General features: G+C 31.7%; 1 protein-coding gene across 1 annotated transcript; it reads left to right on the top strand.

Moving 5' to 3' along the window:
* Positions 1-25: 25 nt before the first annotated feature.
* Positions 26-18,871, top strand: LOC125059177 (periodic tryptophan protein 2 homolog). Its single transcript, XM_047663467.1, has 17 exons — positions 26-252; positions 328-440; positions 593-687; positions 1,169-1,297; positions 1,613-2,046; positions 2,639-2,807; positions 3,412-3,579; positions 6,476-6,728; positions 7,349-7,496; positions 8,973-9,164; positions 9,390-9,535; positions 9,971-10,118; positions 10,717-10,860; positions 11,509-11,618; positions 12,158-12,306; positions 13,186-13,390; positions 18,730-18,871. Exons 1-17 carry the CDS (start codon positions 235-237, stop codon positions 18,854-18,856), a joined length of 2,748 nt encoding a protein of 915 aa, XP_047519423.1. The 5' UTR covers positions 26-234; the 3' UTR covers positions 18,857-18,871.
* Positions 18,872-19,949: the final 1,078 nt, after the last annotated feature.

The following is a 19,949-nucleotide window of genomic DNA, read 5'->3' on the forward strand; positions in this document are numbered from 1 at the left end:
TTATCAATTATCATTGTCACTGTCATAAACATGTGTTCGTATGTGCATGTGTTGATTGTATCGAGCATCAACTATTGCTAACATTCAATTTAGAGATATTTTGAATTAATTGTTCATTAAACATTTACCATTACTTTGTGTATGTCAATAATGGTTTGTTGATTATTCAAATTCTGAGACATAATTTCTTAAGTAATTTTCACAACTACGTTAAGTTAAAAAAATATAGTAACCATGAAGTATAATTATAAGGTAGGTTTTGAGTTAATTAAGGTTGCAGTAAAATAATTATATAAATGATATTAAATATATACTTATCCTTTTCAGTTTCAAAACCTACTAGGTACCGTTTATCGACGTGGGGACATTTTATTTACTAATGATGGAAACAGTGTTATAAGTCCAGTGGGAAACAAATTAACAGTTTACAATTTAAAACAGTAAGTTTCGTATAAAATAATTTCTCTATTTTTATTATATGAGCTACTTTTTCACAATGTCTGTTTACCTTTATTTCAACTATCAATAATTTTTGTTACCTCCTTTGATCTTGGAATTAAAACTCAAAAGAAAGAACTATTTTTTTTTTCAGAAATAAAAGTAACACTCTAGCGATAGAGAGTCATTATAACTACACTGCACTTGATGTATCTCCTAGTGGAACAGTTCTATTAGCTATTAATGAGCGTAAGTAATCTCTATATATATAAAATTGTTGTGTCACAAATTCATTCCCATACTCCTCCGAAACAGCTTGACCGATTCTTACGAAATTTTTTTTGCATATTGTTTTTATTATTTTATGATACAGCATACAAACACTTAAAATACATATAACCCCTCATTTTCACCCCTCTACGACCAACCTCTATTTTTTATTATTGTAGATACATAGTTATTTTTATTGAACTAAAATTTTTTTTCCTAGAAATAATATACATGGCAAAACAAATATTTGCCGGGTCAGCTAGTTTATTAATATAAATATTTTAAGATTGTTTATTTGAGAAATTGAAATTATTTGAATATTAAACCTTTAACATTCATAATGATACATTTTCAATTTTAACTTTAAAAACAATATTTGGTGGATATATTTATTAAGTAAACTTAATATATCTTTAAGATGTATTATTATTATGGTTTAAAAGTCATCCATTGCTTTCAGAGGGTGAAGCACAAATGATCAGTTTGCTAACATGTACAGTGGTACACAGATATAAATTTAAACAGCATGTTAATGCAGTTAAATTTAGTCCGGATGGAAAACATTTTGCGGCCTGTTGTGATGATACAGGTATAAAATATCAATTTAAAATTATAATTTGTTATAAATAGCTAACATGTGCAACTTTTGATCTAATATTAATTTTCTATTATTCTACTCTTAATTTACGTTGTATTGGGTTAAACAGTAAAGTTATATACCATAACTTTAAAAAAAATGTACATAAACTTCATATAGATTGTTTTGTTTGATGAAGATAGGAAAATGCACATTATATGGAAAATGTTACTGATATAGATAGAAATTTACCAGTAACACAAAAACTTTGAAAGTGTTATTTTAAAATGTAAGCAAAATAATATATTTTATGTAAATTTTTTTCAGTTTTCATTATGACAGCACCAAGTGTGTACACTGGTGAATTCCGTTCCTTTATAATGAAACGAGTTTTCAAAAAGGCACTTGATGATGTGACATGCCTAGACTGGTCTTCCTGTGGCAAGCTTTTGGCTGTTGGTTCAAAAGATACTTCAACAAAAGTATACTCAATAGAATATTTGGACAATATCAACATTTTCTCGTTAAGTGGACATACAGATAAGATTATTGGGGTGTTTTTTGAGAAGAAAAGCCTTGATTTAATAACAGTTAGTAGGAATGGACAAGTTTGTTTGTGGGATGCCAGTATTGAACCTGATGACCTTGTAGTATCCGAGGTCCAGATTTCGCACCAGAAACGAAGAAAAATTAATAAAGAAGATGATCTTGTTGAAGATAATATTGAAGAAAAGGATGTTATAGAAAAAGATAAGGAATATGTAAGTTTAAATTGAAATAATTTAATTTATTGAGTATAATGATTAAGGACATTTGTTGTGGTCATCTGCCACATTTAAATTCAATGAATTAGGGAGTGTTCAAGTATACCATTATGTGGTGTAAAGTACTGGAAAGTCGAAAATAATATTCACAATAACGCGTAATTCAATCCCCGCCCCACACCGTAACGTTTAACAAAATGAACAAACCCCCCCCAAATTCGTTACGTAATACTTGAACGCTCCCTTAGATAATTATTGACAAAATTGACAGTGATACATTGTATTTTCTATATTAGATTTAGAATTACTGGAAATCAGCATTACTGACTGACTTTAATAAACATTACGTTGTTAGAAATCTGTGCAAAAATTATATTAAATAATGCTAATACGCATGTAGGTGATCAGCTTTTTGTGTGTCACACACACCTGTCAATGTTATTCGTCTAAAGCATGCCTATTTGCTCAGGATGTTCAGTGTGTGTTAAATGCGCACATGCGAAAAGTCAATGATGCACAGGCAACACTGCTGAACTAACACGATATTTTAACTTAATAATTTTAATAAATAGTTTTTGAATATTTAAAGGTGAGTGACGAAGATGAAGAAATGTTGCCAGAAGTTAAGGAAGAGGTAAAAAAATTGCAATATAAGAAATTAGGACGCCATTACATTGGTGATGCGATACGGAGCGCAAATAGTAAAGTGAAGTTAACAGCTGCGCAGTATCATAAAGCTAATAAGATGTTAGTCACGGGTAAGTTATGTTTGAGTAGAGTAAGTTGATAAAGTTAAATATTCAGTAACTATTATAATAATATACGCATAAAGACTGCATCAATTTCTTTTTATCTTAACCGTTGTCGGGACAAGATTTGTTTATAAATAAAAGTATTTTTTTTTCTTCGAAAGTTACAGGTTAAATATAATAAGAAAATTCTAGAGACGTGCGACACTCATCCCTGATTCCGTAGGTTCGAACCTCGGCTGTGTACTAATGTACTTTCTGTCTATGCGCACATTTAACACGGTACGGTGAAGAAAAACATCGTGAGGAAACGAACCACTCCAAAAAGTCGACGGCGACGACGATCACCTACTTGCCTACTTAAAAGAAATCTGTTTCAATCTGAGGCCCAGAGCTAAAAACCTTGTAGCGCTTCAATTTATTTTTAATTAATTGAGAAAGCTACATAATTAACAGCGCATTAATGCAGGCCAAAACTCCAGCACATAGCTAGTATGAAAAAAAGTAAATATATTGTTTATAATATTTACATCTCTTTGTGCAATCGGAAATTTAATTAATCAAACGTCGTAGTATTATAACAAATATTTTTATTGTTTAATTGGATTTTTAGGATTTTCGAATGGTATATTTTTCCTACATGAGATGCCAGATGTGAATTTGATTCATACACTGAACATATCGGAACATAGAATTAGTAGTGTCTCCATTTCTGCTCAAGGCGATTGGATAGCCTTTGGTTGCCCGAATATTGGACAGTTGCTTGTTTGGGAATGGCAGAGTAAGTTACAATTTTTTTTTTAAAGACCATTCACACCAATTGACCTAGTCCCATGCTAAGCTGGTAAAGCTTGTGTTATGGGTACTAGGCAACGGATATACATACATAATATTATAGATAGATAGACATATAAGTACATATTTAAACGCCCAAGACCTAAGCACAACACCAAATGCTCATCACATCGATGTTCGTTCGGATCGAACCCGGGACCCATGGATTCGCAGTCAGGGGTACTAACCACTAGACCAATGAGTCGTCAAATTAATCTTCTATATAAAATATCCGAAACAGATCATTTATCAAATTGTGTGTTTGGTAGTATATTTCATACCGCTAGGAATCATCCCAGAAATGTTCTTTGACATATATAACATCAAGTAAAATAACGCGGGTGAAAGCACATGACAGAAGTAGTAATGAATGAATTTTATGGATATAAATGGTAATAACTAATTGTTCTTGTATTGTGTAATGTATGTGCTAAAACATCAAATTAAAAAAAGTTTATCCTGTGGTATTTATTGTACTTAACGATACTTTGCGGTTAAATACTTCAAAATAATAATTAACTGGGGCTGATTTATTGATATGTTTTGGATATTCGTATTATAGACCAGTGCCGATAATTTTTGAAACCAAAAAAAATTACAGTTGGATGAAACCCATTAGAAAAGCAGGGGAATATGATTAAAATGAAAGGAAAAATAAATTACGGTCGATCTGAGGTCGGGAAGGGGTAGGGGGGGGAGGTTTAAGGGTAAAAAACGGTTTATCTCGATTTCCGGCAAAACTAAAAGTCCTATCGAAGAAAGTTAAATGGCAAAGTTGTAGGTAATAAAAAGATCTAAAACTTTTGTATTCACACATTTTTCACATAACCTCAAAATTGGTGTGAAAAATTCAAAAAACCAAGTTTTTTGTTTTTTATTTTTATCTTTTACAAAAATTTATTTTTTTAAACGAAATTTGGTGAAAACTTACCTTATTATGTCCCAAATATACTGTAATTTATTTGATTAAAAATATTTCTTTTTTTCACCTTATTTTGAATTAATTTCGAAAAAACACCCTAATTTTCAATCGAAAATTCTGACGTCAAAATTTCAGCTTTTTTCAAAAAGTTGGTGTGCTTTCAGTTCGTTGAAATCTCTACTTTCCTATGGTAAAAAAATATATATATATTACCATAGTAAATCTTCTCAGAAAATGAAAAAACATCGTATGCAGTAACGCCCAGACCCGTCATACCCTTCCCTACTTCTCTATGAAATACGAAAATTTTAGCTCATCTAAAGGCTAAAAAATTTTTTTAGGTCACTCAGGTATATATAAGTTATCTTAAAATAGTAATAAATAGGCATCTAATTATAATTTAAAGAAGATTCATAGAGAAGTAGGGAAGGGTATGACGGGTCTGGGCGTTACTGCATACGATGTTTTTTCATTTTCTGAGAAGATTTACTATGGTAATATATATATATTTTTTTACCATAGGAAAGTAGAGATTTCAACGAACTGAAAGCATACCAACTTTTTGAAAAAAGCTGAAATTTTGACGTCAGAATTTTCGATTGAAAATTAGGGTGTTTTTTCGATATTAATTCAAAATAAGGTGAAAAAATAAATATTTTTAATCAAATAAATTACAGTATATTTGGGACATAATAAGGTAAGTTTTCACCAAATTTCGTTTAAAAAAATAAATTTTTGTAAAAGATAAAAATAAAAAACCAAAAACTTGGTTTTTTGAATTTTTCACACCAATTTTGAGGTTATGTGAAAAATGTGTGAATACAAAAGTTTTAGATCTTTTTATTACCTACAACTTTGCCATTTAACTTTCTTCGATAGGACTTTTAGTTTTTCCGGAAATCGATATAAACCGTTTTTTACCCTTAAACCTCCCCCCCCTTCCCTTCCCGACCTCAGATCGACCGTAATTTATTTTTCCTTTCATTTTGATCATATTCCCCTGCTTTTCTAATGGGTTTCATCCTACTGTAATTTTTTTCACTTTTTATTTATTTTGAAGGCTATCTGCACTGGTCTATTATATATCCTAATAAAATTAAAATACTCAAATAACACAACAATAAAACTTCAAAGTAACAGTATTCTTCTAGAAATTACCTTACGATTATCTTTGTTAAACGAAAAATTATGAATTTACAATATTAGAAAACCATAGAGTTGATCTATGTTAGGCTTAGTATTTAGTTTGAGCATGATTCGTTCATGCTACCATTTACATCTTTTATTACTAAATAATTCATAGAGTTGTAATTTATTAACACCGGCATTTTAGGTATATTTAAATAATTTTAATAAACTGCGTTGTATTATGATATATGCCTCGAAGAAAGTATAGTGTCTGATATCTTTTATAAATAAAATCGTAATAGAATATTGCAATTTTATATGAAATCTACGACTCAATTACCAATTTGAGGTTTTCAGTTACCTTTGCAAGCAAAACTAGCTGAAAATAGAAAACGATGTTATCAGAATCGGAACGAGAACCGTCCTCCGAATATTTTTTTGATAATTATAAATTATATTAGTTCGCTCCCTGCGTTCAAGTATTACGTCTCGCAATTTTTGGAGAGTATTGACCCCCCCCCATGTAACGCGCCGTAACGTTTTTCTGTACCCAAGTATAGTAAAACGATTCATTACCACCTAGTGACTCTTTATACCTAAAAGTTACCATTATGTGGTGTAAAGTACTGGAAAGTCGAAAATAATATTAACAAATTCAATCCCCGCCCCGCATCATAACGTTTTACAAAAGAAACCCCCCCCCCCCTAATTCGTTACGTAATACTTGAACGCTCCCTAACCACACTACAAGCTTACCGCACTACTATTCCAATGTTATTATAATATTTTCCAGGTGAACAGTATGTAATGAAACAGCAGGGACATTCCCAAGATATGACCTGTTTAACATATTCCCCGGATGGTTTGTACATAGTGACAGGAGCCTATGACGGTAAAATCAAGTTATGGAATACAACATCCGGTTTCTGTTTTGTTACATTTTCGGAACATAAGTCGACGGTAACAGATGTTGTGTTTAGTACAAATAAGAAATTCTTTGTGTCGTCTTCGCTTGATGGGACTGTAAGGTGTTATGATTTGACAAGGTAAAGAGTTTCTATACAAAAGAAAAATATGTACTAAAATTATTACTGTTTTAAATTTATATAAGTTCATTACTAAAGCCATTACCAATAAAGTAAACTACTTAAACTACGCCATCTTTCGGAAAATTGTATTTTTGTTTTTTAAATGGCGTCATCTTTAAGACGTCATGTCATTATTGATTGTCATTGTCATCACCTGTCAAAGTGCGTCTAATTATTGAATATTGGGAGTTAGTGCGTAAATTATTAAAATTCAGTTAAGTTATTTACAATATAATGAAGTATTTGTGGGAAAGTGAGTCTGTAGTCTATCCCTGTAAATGACATGTGTATGACTATACTTAGTTTTGCTAAAATCCTAATTCAATTAGACCACCAGAGCAGGTTTTTTTATATTAATGATCGAACTTTACATATAAAAACAAAGCCCTCCGCGTCTATATGTTTCCGATAAAGTCAAATACAACTGGACGGATTCTCATACGGTTTTTAATAATGTGTAAATTATAGACATAATGTAAAACGGCAATAGTTAATCTTAGTTAGTTCAATAGTTAAACTTATAGATCTGTTAATTTGCTCTTAATAAACTGTATTAATTTTAATTGGGCATTTATTAGGTACCGAAACTTCAGGACGCTAACATCACCCAGTCTCGTACAATTCAGTTGTGTAGCAATTGACTCCAGTAGCGAGTTGTGTGCGGCCGGCGGACAGGATGTCTTCGAGATATTTCTTTGGTCTGTCAAATTTGGAAAGCTTTTGGAGGTATGTATTTTTTAATGGTAATTGTAAATGGTAATGAAATAAAGACGGTTATATATTTTATATAATCTTATTCGGTAATATTCTAATTATGAAATGAAATACAGACTATTATTGGCATATTTTATTTACATACTTTAAGAAAATTAAAAAATTAAATTAAAGCATTATTCTCCTAACAAAACAATGCTTTAAAATATATTTTTAAATATTAAAGTACAATGTGTCCCGACCAAGCAGGTTTCAATTCAATTTAAGTACACATAACCTGTGGTGAGCGCAACGCGCTGGTTCCGAGCCAATAGACCAATAGCAGACTTTTTCCATTTTGGCGCTATTTCGTACAAACGAATTTGAGTAATATTTTGTTGGATAAAACTTTAGTAGCAAAAATGTCAAGCAACACCGACGATACTGATGACAATTTAACTCCACCTGACATTCTAGAAACTGACGAATAGTCTTTTGCCAGACAAATAAGAAAAGCGTACGACAAATGTTATCAAGACTTTATGACTTGGAAACCTATAGCCATGAGATTAAATAAAGTAGTGTATGCAACTGCATATAATTTAGGTATTAAAACACTCGTGTAAACTACACTCATCTTGTAATACCCTCTATTATATGACAGTTGCATAAACCACTATTTAAGGTCCACTGCTTTATTTTAAATAACATTTTAATACAATAATCAATTTTGTGTAAATAAGATAAAATTTAAAAAAATACCAGGAAAACAAGGCAATATCTATGAAACTAAAGTATAATCCTTTTATTCAAAGAAATCATTCAGTTCCGTTGGGTCTCTTTCTTTCTAATTATGTTTACGCTGCGACGGAAAAAGACAGAACAGTGTTAACACAGTTCCGTCCTTTAAGTGCCAGGAGGTCATAAGGCACCCTTACATAAATAATAAAAGTCAGTCCGATTATATTATTTTACTAATGGCCATATTTCATTCCTTCAAATCATGTTTATGCTGAGATGGAAAGAGATGGTGTGTTCTAGTAAAAGCAGTAGAAACATTTAAGTCTTATTTGATTCTGTGATTTAGACGATTCTGTGCACAAACTAAACTACATTTAGTATTGTCTTTTATTGACATAACTTTTAGACATAGAAAAACACTTCTTTAACGGATTTGAAGTTATGTTTTATTATAAATTTACAATTTTTTAGTCGATACCAACTCCGAGGAAATAAATACAGATAACACAACTTTTTCTACAGCTGTGATACTTTTTGACATTCAACACCTTTTGTCTTCAGTCACCGTGACCATGCACGCTCTAAAGCACGCGAAACGTCGGTTAAATTTAAAATTATGTAAAATAATTGTAAAATTATAATAAAACATAAATTCAAATCCGTTAAAAAGGTGTTTTTCTAAACTACATTTATTTTAGTTGTATATTTTTTTGAATAAACACGATCTTTAGTCGTTGAGAAAATATTTTACATAACTTTACAATTTAGGTACTAGGAGGTCATGAGGCGCCAGTATCTAGTCTTTCGTTCAGTCCGAGTTTATCAAGTTCCCGACTTGCATCCGCTTCCTGGGATAAAACTGTCAAGTTGTGGAACTCCATAGAAACTAGTTCTGATTGTGACACGATACAGTTAACTAGTGATGCCCTGCAAGTTGCCTTTAGGCCAGATGGTGAAGAGGTAAGATTTTGAAATCTTTATTCCCTCAAAAACATTTTTTTATGATTAAGCGTGTTTTTATCTGTTAATTATTGGACATGGGCGGCCTTATCGCTTCAAGCGATTTCTTTCAAAAACATCAGTAAAATGTGTTTAATAGATATATAAATCCAGTAATGTGCGTTTTGTGTCAATGTATATAAAATAATAAGAAAATATTTTTTAATAAACTTCATAATTTTACAGATAGCAGTCTCAACGTTAGATGGAAATATCAGCTTTTTCAATGTAACTACTAGTGACCAAACCGGAAGTATCGAGGGCAGAAATGACCTGGGGTCAGGCAGAGCTGACACTGATTTAATAACACCTGAAAAAATGTTAAAAACCAAGTAAGTATATACAAGAAATTCTTGAAATGAAATTTGAATTTATATTACTACAAGATTATTTTTCTACTCATCTCAATAAAATATAAAATATCTTGGAAGATATGTATAATAAAATGAAGTAAAAATAAATATTTATTCTCATCCTCATTCTTCACCATGATATGATAGTTTAATAATTTCAAAAACTACCAAATACCAAACTTCGAAAAATTAATCCATCCAACAGAAATCCATTATGTTTGTGACTGGGAGAATATGTAAAAAAACTTATGTTGTAACATCTAACTGTTGTCATTGTCTAAATTACCATGTGTCAACGTCATTTCCACAGTGAGATGTAGTCTGTATGTTACAGACTATACTAAAATAAATAAACTTTTGTATCTACAATAAACTATTTTTTTTTCTGTTTGATGTATTGTATCCTTTTTTCAGAGCATTCACCACAATATGCTATTCAGCGGATGGCTCATGTCTTCTCGGTGCTGGTAATTCGAAGCATGTCTGTCTATACAGTGTAAAGGAAGCCGTTTTAATACGAAAATTTGTTATCACTCAGAATCGATCCTTGGACGCTGTCAATGTAAGGTTTTTTTTATATTTTTGAAGTTATACGTCTTTAGGCGCGTTATGAAAAATTGAGTGAAATTTTACGATGCGCGCGCACCGTGACACAAAATTAACAGAATGAAATTGCCCACGGAAGATGCTGTTTATTATTATGTTACACTTAATGTAAGAGAATAATGATAAATATGTATTTATTTAATTTTTCAAATGTAAACTGAACTTAATTGACTATAAGGACTCCTTTTCCAGTCTTTGATTATTTAATTGTAATTAACTATTTGCATGCAATCAAAAACTATTTTTAATAATGCCAAAGAAGTATAACTTCTACGTGCGTACATAAGTACACGCACCCTTTTTTTTATATTTACATTTGTTGCTCTAAAATTCCCCTAACCTTATTTTACTTTATTGTTTGTATTATCATTATTATTATTTTTTGTACGGTATTACAAATTAAGTTTCTCAATTGCAAGGATTGCTTAGATCGGTTAGTAGATAAGATTATTGTTGATATTATTGTTTAATTGATTTGTTTATTTTTTATTGTTCGTTGTAAAAATAGAAATCATCCATATTTATGTAGTAATAAATTGGATTATTTTTTCCAGGACTTTATAAACCGTCGTTTTCTGACGGAGTTTGGTAACATGGCTTTAGTGGAGCAGCGGACGGAGTTAGAAGGCGGTGACGTCAGTGTACGTCTCCCAGGGGTTAAGGCTGGAGATATGGCTGATAGGAAAGTCAAACCCGAGGTATGATTTAAAACAACAAGCTACAACCCAACCTTTTAGATTTTTTTTGTCTTAGAGGAGGTACGAGACTTAGCGGGAACTATGACTTCTGTATGTCAAAATAGGGGTTGATCGTAGAGGGGTGAAAATTAAGGGTTGTATGAATTTGTATCATAAAAAAATAAAAACAAAATTATTTATCTAAAAAATAGAAAAATAAATTTAGGGAACCACCCTTAACAATTAATAAATAATCTGGGATGAAAAATAGATGTTCTCGGATTCGCAGACCTAACCGATATACATACAAAATTTCACTAAAATCGATGAGCCACACGAGAATTTTATATATTAGATAGTAATAGATTTATAAGTATATGGGGTAAATAAATTAACCATCACTTTTCAAGTGAATTAATTGTATTTAATGTTTTATAACAATTCACTTAATATATAACGAAGTAAACATATGTGCATCAAATACATAGCCACCAAGCGCACTGACTACGTACCACCTGCGTACACGCACACATTCGCGCGAATCCTGCAAATCCAGTTTTGAAGCTGATTTGGTGGAGATGTTTATTCATATGAGAGATTTATTGTGTCGGGGGTTGTTCAATTGTTTTAATTAATTGGAATTATTATAATTTATTCCCATATTCATAGGTTCGAGTACATAGTATAAGATTTTCACCAACCGGCGAAAGCTTCGCTGTATGCGCTACTGAGGGATTGTTGGTGTATAGTCAAAATGCAGGACTCGATGGGACGTTTAGGTAAATTTCCATAATTTAATAAGTAATTTCTTTCAAAATTCAAAACGGTATTTAATTCCCGGCGAAGTGACATTAAATGGTAGATTTTTTTTCGTAAAATCAGTTTATATTATCATGATTTTTGTTTATAATACCTGCAGCTGAGTTTCATTATTGGACGTCAAAATACCATCCGTATAACCTCGACGTTGTTCCACAACTGAGCGTTTTAAGGCAGTTTTTGCTGCGACACCACCACTTTGTGGAACCAGCTGCCCACTGAAGTATTTCCGAACCAATTTGACTTAGGGTCCTTCAAGAAAAAAGCCTACCAATTCTTGAAAGGCCGGCAATGCATTTGCAAGCCTTCTGGCAGTTTGAGTGTCCATGGGCGGCAGTATAACTTAACATCTAGTGAGCCTCCTGCCCGTTTGCCTCCTATTACATTAAAAAAAATATTTGTTTATAGCTTACCAGAATTGTCCCTAAAATCAAATAATCCAATACGAATATTATTTAGGAAAACTTTTTTTTTTCTAAGATGTTTATTATATTTTCAGACCTTATCGCCTTGAAACCGGATCTACTCCACTTGCAGTGAAGTCACTGTTAGAAGAAAAATCTTGGGGTCTTGCTCTCATCGGAGCTTTGCAACTGAACGAACACAATATTATACAGGAGTGCGTGGAAGCAGTGCCATCTAGCGACAGTATGTATTCATAACGAGTGTTGATTGGTTGGTATAGTTACCGGCAAACATCTTGAACAATTGTCCTTGTCTGCGCAGAAGCGATTTTTATGTGCGGGGAGAGTGACGTGTCGATCGCGTGATTGGTAAATCAGTTACGATGCGCAAACTTTCCCCCACTCCATTGTTTAATGCTCAAGAAGTTTGCCGGTATCTGTAAATGCCCGTGTCATACCATGCCCGTGCTAGGACCGTTTTTGTATAGAAATGTATGTTTAAAACGTAGTTTCTTCTAAAAGCAGTTAGTATTCTTAATCTATACCAAAATTTTGAATGAAATTACATAACATCAAAGAACATTTTGTATGTTTTTTCTTCGGTATGATTTAACTCATGAAAATATTTTCTGCACTAACAAACGATTCAAACTATCATCACCCGTAAGATGATATGATGATTACCATCAACCGTGATGGTAGGTGATGGAATGTTCACGGAATGGAGCTCCTAGGTGCATACCTTTCAATAACAACAATATTTTATCGTCTAACACAGTCCTTGTAAAATATGTAATCTTTTGTTTTTTTAAATATGTAACCTTTTGTTTTTTTAATATGTAATCTTTTGTTTTTTAAATATGTAATCTTTTGCTTTTTTAAATATGTAATCTTTTGTTTTTTTAAATATGTAATCTTTTGTTTTTTTAAATATGTAATCTTTTGTTTTTTAAATATGTAATCTTTTGCTTTTTTAAATATGTAATCTTTTGTTTTTTTAAATATGTAATCTTTTGTTTTTTTAAATATGTAATCTTTTGTTTTTTAAATATGTAATCTTTTGCTTTTTTAAATATGTAATCTTTTGTTTTTTTTTTAATATGTAATCTTTGAATTTTAATAGTCGAACTAACAGTATCAAACCTGGAAGAAGACTACTCGAACCGTCTACTAAACTCCATAGCCCGTCTACTGGAAGACAGTAGACATATAGAGCATCTACTCATTTGGGTGAAGTGTCTCATCAATAGGAACAAGAAAATCCCGCAAACTGCTCTTCTCGCTTTGGAGAAGGTGTTGACGGTGAAATATGGACAGCTTAGTAAGATGTGAGTATTTTTTACGAAAATATTTTTTTTATAGTATTGTCTTTTATTAACATAACTTTTACACATTTAATAAAACTATTTTTTAACCGGATTGAAGTTATGTATTTACAATTATTTTACATAATTTTAAATTTATCCGACGTGCTTTACAGCGTGCGTGATCACCACGCACAAAATTGTTTTATTTTTTAATGTTTATTAGTACATATCAAGTATACATTATGGTTTATTTGAATAAATCCATCGAAATGATCATCCACATGGAATACTGTTTTGGGCAGGGGATCCCCATCACCAGTACCTTAAGACCGCATTCAACGCAGAGCGACTTGACTGTCAATGACCTTGCTCTTTCTGATCGGCTTGATCCTTTGGCACTGCGTAGACATTTAGGCTCTGCATCTTGTATCGCATATGTCATGGGTGTTCGAAGAACTATTCGGATGAATACCTGCAGCTAAATTTAATTATCGGACGTCAATGAATGCAAAATTCGACCAGTTCCACCTTGACGTTCCACGACAGAGCTTTAAGGCACTTCTTGCCGACCACCGCCAATTTATGGAACCAGCTGCCATTCCATGTATTTTCGAATACGACATAAGGGCTTTCAAGAGAAGAGCCTACCACAACTTTAAAGGCAGGTAACAACCTCCTGGCTTGGAAGCAAGATGGAGAAATATATACCTAGTCTTGCCATAAACACTGAAACAAAGAAAAAAAAATTCTTTTGCAAAATAACATATATTACTACAGTGTGTTAGTTTATTTATTTATCACCACTTCGTTGCATATACATAAATATAGTAAAATTGACATAATTAAATAAAAAGGAGAGCAACTGTCGGCCTTATCGCTTTTGAGCGATCTCTTCCAGGCAAAAAAAAAAGTGAGAAAAGAAGTGCAAAAATACATGTATTACATATAGTTGTTGAGAAAAAGAAACTAAACAGGAACAAAAAAAACAAACCGATAAAGGACACATGAAAACAAAATTAATACCTAATAATAAAAAGTGCACATGAATCATTATAATTTAATTTAAGATCTGTGTAATACATTAATATAAAACAATTTTAAATAAATATGATAAAAAGCTTATTCGTAGTGGTCTCCATTGACTGTATTGCAGTATTTTAAACTTTAAGGCCAGTTATGGAAGCACGCACTCTTTCCATGGGAAAATTCTTCACTGTCAATTGTACGGATTGTTTAGAGACTCCAAATTATCATGGCGTTTAGAGCAAGCCGGTACTCTCTAAAACCGACCATAAATCATAATCCAGCGGATTAAGACGGCCGGCCTTCAGCTCTGATGAAGTCCGAAACGTTCGTTTTCCTTAATGGAAGGACCATTCTTGGTAATTGATCATGGTGTTGTTAAGGGGCTTCACTACCTTCTCAAGAATGGTATCCAAAATGAGAAAACTCAATAATATAAAAATGACAGATTCCAAATTCAAATTTAATATTTTGTTTATTTTTAATTGTAACAGTATTTATGGCCAGACTAAGTATAGGAAATCATTAATAAACAGTTGATATTTCAAGTATGGTATCAAATTCCTATGTACCTACCGTTTTTCAAGAAACACGTGATCGTGATTTGTCATATGAAGAGACGGATCGTGTCACGTGTCTATGATTGGTGATATCGTATCGTATAACGTACAAAAATCCATTGGCGCTACAATTTTGTTAGGTCTAGGTTACAGATTTATGTATCTGTTTCGTGATCATTTGTTTTTATCTAATTGGCAAGAATATGACGCCAATTAGATAAAAACGACGCCGTCGACTTTTTGGGTCTAAAGTTTCTTCTCGATGTTTTCCTTCATAGTACGAGCGAGGTATTACATGAGCACATAGAAAGTTCATTGGTACACAGCCGGGTTCGAACCTACGACCTCAGGGAGATTGGTATCTAAAGTCAAGGCCAACACTGCTCCACAATGTCACTTAAACTTAAATCTACTTTCAAGGCCATTTATTCATTTTTCAACTAGGACATATTTATCAAGCGGGGGTTTATTAGACTTGATCTACCATGATTGGGCTAAATATCTGGATCATTAAAATATTCCTAACTTCAGAAATACTCGCCTTGGGCCATTATCTATGTAATATCTTTTTTATTCCTACTACATCCATTTTTGATATGAACATAAATTTGTCAAAGATTTTCTTTACTTGCGATTGTTTACAGTATCAGCTGATTCAGATATTGCCTTGTATAACGGTAGATAACTGTTGCACTGTTGAATTTCCCATCGTCACGTTATTCCCTATTTGTGTCATTCAATTTTTTTTTAATTTAAATAAGTATAGTGTCTTACACTATTGCACTCATCAGATACTTAAGTTTTAAGCCTTTATCCTTAATATATTTATACTATGATATACTACTGAGTTACGTTACAAAATACAAAATTACAATTATCAAGAGTTTTTCATGAGAATATTTCTATAATTCAATTGTGTATTCAGATCCTAACAATGCAATTTCATTATTTATTTATTTATTCACAATTTATTTAGCTTCTAGCTCTTAACTTAACCGAGTCTAGTCTCGACTAAACAAACATTTTGAAGCTGTAAGCTTCTATGTAATTTAATCCAATATTTTTCATCTATTATGTATTTGGGATCCTAAAACAAAAGTGTTTTACGGGTAGCGGGCTCCGATAAATATCGTAGTCGAAGTCGTATTCCGAATAGTCAAATTGTACGTTCAGTGAAGAGACAGATGAATAAAGGGTTTAGTATTTATATATATATATATCATCTGACGATACTACAAATATAGACTATTGGCCGTAGCTATCAGGCGTGAAGGTGATCTAACAAAACGGTTGTTATTACTAAAACAACGACCTTTAGAATCTAAGTGATCTTTAAGTTTAAAATCAAATTTAAATATATAAACTTTAAAAATATTCAGATACTATGATTCTGGTTCAACATTCTAAATATATTATAAAAAATTAACAATCAATCGAAGTCAATAAAAATGATATTAAGAGGAACTGTATCGTACACATTTTTGCCTCTATAGGAATTTTTTTTGTTAATCGAACCAAAATTTAATCAGTCTAAAAACATCCAAGTAAGGAACTGTGCTGGAAGCCATTTCTAATCCTATTTAACACAAATGTATGTACTTAATTATTGAAAAAATATTTATCTTATATATAAAATTCTCGTGTCACAATGTTAGTTACCATACTCCTCCGAAACGACTCGACCGATTGTTATGATTTTTTTAATGTATATTCAGTAAGTCTGAGAATCGGCTACTATCTATCTATACTATCTATCTTTCAAACTCCTAAATATTAAGGGTGGTCCACGCCTAAATTTTTATTTTTTAGATAAAAATTTTTGTTTTTATTTTTTATGATACAGCATATAAAAATACATACAACCCTTAATTTTCATCCCTCTACGATCAACCCCTATTTTTTATTTGTTAAATTAAATCATATGACTTGAACTCTTAACTCTTTATATAGAAAAAAATTCACAGAAAACCCTAAAAAGTTTTTATTCCAGAAAACCTAACAGTGTCTGGGGTAGCATAGCAAAATGTTTCATGTTAGTATGTACTAAAACGGTAGGCTAAGTAAAATCACATTAAGGAGAAACGAAGGTCGCGGGGGCAGCTAGTTAGACAATAAAATTTAGTTTAATTGATTAATTTTAACTGCGGTTGACCTAGAAAATTAATTAATTCCATAAATAGGCAATGTTTGTTAGAAGGCATTTTCAAGTCATAGTCATCTCACTATCTTATATCCACTTGACCTTATCGTGACTGATAACAGATAACGTCATGCTATCAGTTATATTTGACGCCTATGAACTTATGTAATCTTGATGTACTTATTCAGCTTGTGATTTATACTTGGAGAATGGAATAGATATTATGGAAAATCCTCGTGATGTGTATTCCTTATGGAAAGAGATGAATTTTACGAAAATATTTTCTTTAATTTAAACCGAACAAAGTTACAATAAATTTTGACTAACAATCTCTACAGTAGAACATCTACTGAAGGAATACAATACACAAAATATTCTAATTTCGAAGATTCTAGAACCTTTAACAAATATGTTTGGTTAAACTAACATAAAAAATGCACGTTTCAAATGATATTCATCATTGACCTATACCATTTTCATATAGTATAAAAGGAAAGTAAATAACAAACTATTAGACTTTTATTTATAAAAAGTTTTACGATTTCAAACTTTCACTGGGGCACCAATTGATCCATTACATAAAAATCTCCCATTCTTTTTTGTTATGCAAGAGAAATTTATGATTTCTTAATACAGTCATGAAAAAGTAATCACGTGTACTCATTATTAGGTTTTTTTACTTATTTATTTTGTAGCCGTATATTATTCAGTTATTTTCCTTATTTTTTATATAAGCGCTGAGACACAGCGCGCCACAAAGGATGCCATAATACAAATGAGATTATGAAGTCGACGATAACCAGTCTGACCTGACTTGTTTCGTCCCTTTTTGCATAATGTCTTTGATTTTTATATTGCTACGACGGGATGACTGAAATATGTCTCGATTTTTCCACAAGTTAGAGACGTTTTCAGCAAGCTGAAATGTGATTTATGTCCGTTTCAGGTGAGGCTCTATGACATTCCAGAAAATCGGAATTGTAACAATATTATGCTTATGTATATGTCACCGTAAAATTGTAAACGCCGTTAGATTGTAATCTATCTTGCGAGATTATAAACTGTCGAAAGATTGTGAACCTCAACGAACTGCTTACAATTTAACGTATTATTAATCGGTAGTTATATGAAATTGTTGGAAAGTAAAATTAATCTGTAATTGACCAAAGAAGTTTGAATGATAACTAGGTAGTACAATCTACCAAATAATAATACGTTAAATTGTAAGCAGTAAGCTGAGGTTCACAATCTTTCGACAGTTTATAATCTCGCAAGATAAATTACAATCTAACGGTGTTTACAATTTTACGTTAACATATATAAGACTCGAAATCATTGGAATTACCCATGAGATGGTCGCTAGTATTATTTTTGGTATAACTTAGTATTAGCTGCTGTACGTAATTTATTTATAATTAAAAGATCTTGAACGGACCTATAAACTTGGATATGAAACCTAGGATAAAACTCAACCAACCTAAACTTGTCAAGTTATAGTTAAACGATAAAGTTATATTATTATCAGTCTCATAGGTTTCATTCATTTGATATTAATACATATTAATACTTATATTAGTTAATCTTTGCTCTGTATGAAAATACTATGTTGTTATATAATTAAATGTATTTGTTTTCAGATGCGATTTCAACAAATACACAATAAGATGTATTAAAGCGGTTGGTGAAATAACTCCTAAGCAAGATGTGGACATGGACAGCGATGCGTCTAGTGGATTAGGCACAGCGTCTGATTCAGATGAATAAACATTTATACATTGACATTTGTTTCTTATTTATCATACTATATATGCTAGAATTGATTGACCTTCAATCACTGGCAACACTAAAACTAAGATTCATAATTGAGATTTAGCTCAAACGATGACTCCGGACTGTTAAAATCCAATGCTTTTTTAACATCGGGGAGTTGTATTTACAGCTAAGAATCGACTCTGAGTCTTTTCGTTAGCATCATATCGAAGGATTCGAAAAATCTTTACGTTTTTGACCAAAGGTTCCTGTATTCCGGCAACCAAGAGACGGCAAAAGAGGTAGGTGTCGTCAAGTCAGGAGATGGGAAGATGACTTGAAACTGGCAGCGGGACCATTCTGGTTGAGAGTAGCAAGGGACAGGATCCACTGGAAGGAATTGGAGGAGGCTTATGCCAAAAGGCACACCGAACTTAGGGATCTCTTGTAACCCTACGTTTAGGAATAAAAGGCTATTATTATTATTATGATTCCTGTAAGCCAAAAATTTGTTGTAGTATTTTAACATTCAAGAGTATTTTCGCGTTAAGATAAAATTATGACAGGTTCTATATTTACCCTACAAACTATTACGTGTTAATCCATGAAATTTACAAGGATTTTAAATAGTAAATAAGTTACAAATAAGTTTAAATATAATAAATTTGGTATAAAACGAGTTACTTGGCTCATAAAGGCGTTCAATATGCTTGCAATTTTTTTAAATGTTTTTTAAAAACTGTTTGCGGTCGGAATTTTTCTTAATTGACAAGTTAATTTGAAGTGCCATAGTATTGTCACGTTCGTCGTGTAATGGGAAAACCTATAAGGAATTTCGTGACAAAAATTTGACATTGATATAGAGAACCTAATAGTTTTATCACGAGTCACGTGCAATTCGTGACGAAAGAGTGACGTATAGCCGAGCGCCGAGAATTTATTATATATTCATTAGATTGGAAAATTTTCATGTATGACCGTCCCTAACATTTTACACTGATTCAAGTCATCAATTTGGGTATGTCGCTTGTCCCGGGGAAAAAGTCGTTAAAGCAAAATATTTTTTTTTCAGGAAAAATAAAAGAAGGTAATGCTATTATTACTAGGT

Source organism: Pieris napi, chromosome 19, assembly GCF_905475465.1.
Source record: "Pieris napi chromosome 19, ilPieNapi1.2, whole genome shotgun sequence".
Classification (NCBI taxonomy): Eukaryota; Metazoa; Arthropoda; class Insecta; order Lepidoptera; family Pieridae; genus Pieris; species Pieris napi.

Excerpts from the sequence above, each read along its gene's own strand:
- LOC125059177 (XM_047663467.1), top strand. Across the intron at positions 2,808-3,411 it reads TAATAAGATGTTAGTCACGG|GATTTTCGAATGGTATATTT; the intron begins GTAAGTTATGTT and ends TTGGATTTTTAG. Across the intron at positions 13,391-18,729 it reads TATGGACAGCTTAGTAAGAT|ATGCGATTTCAACAAATACA; the intron begins GTGAGTATTTTT and ends ATTTGTTTTCAG.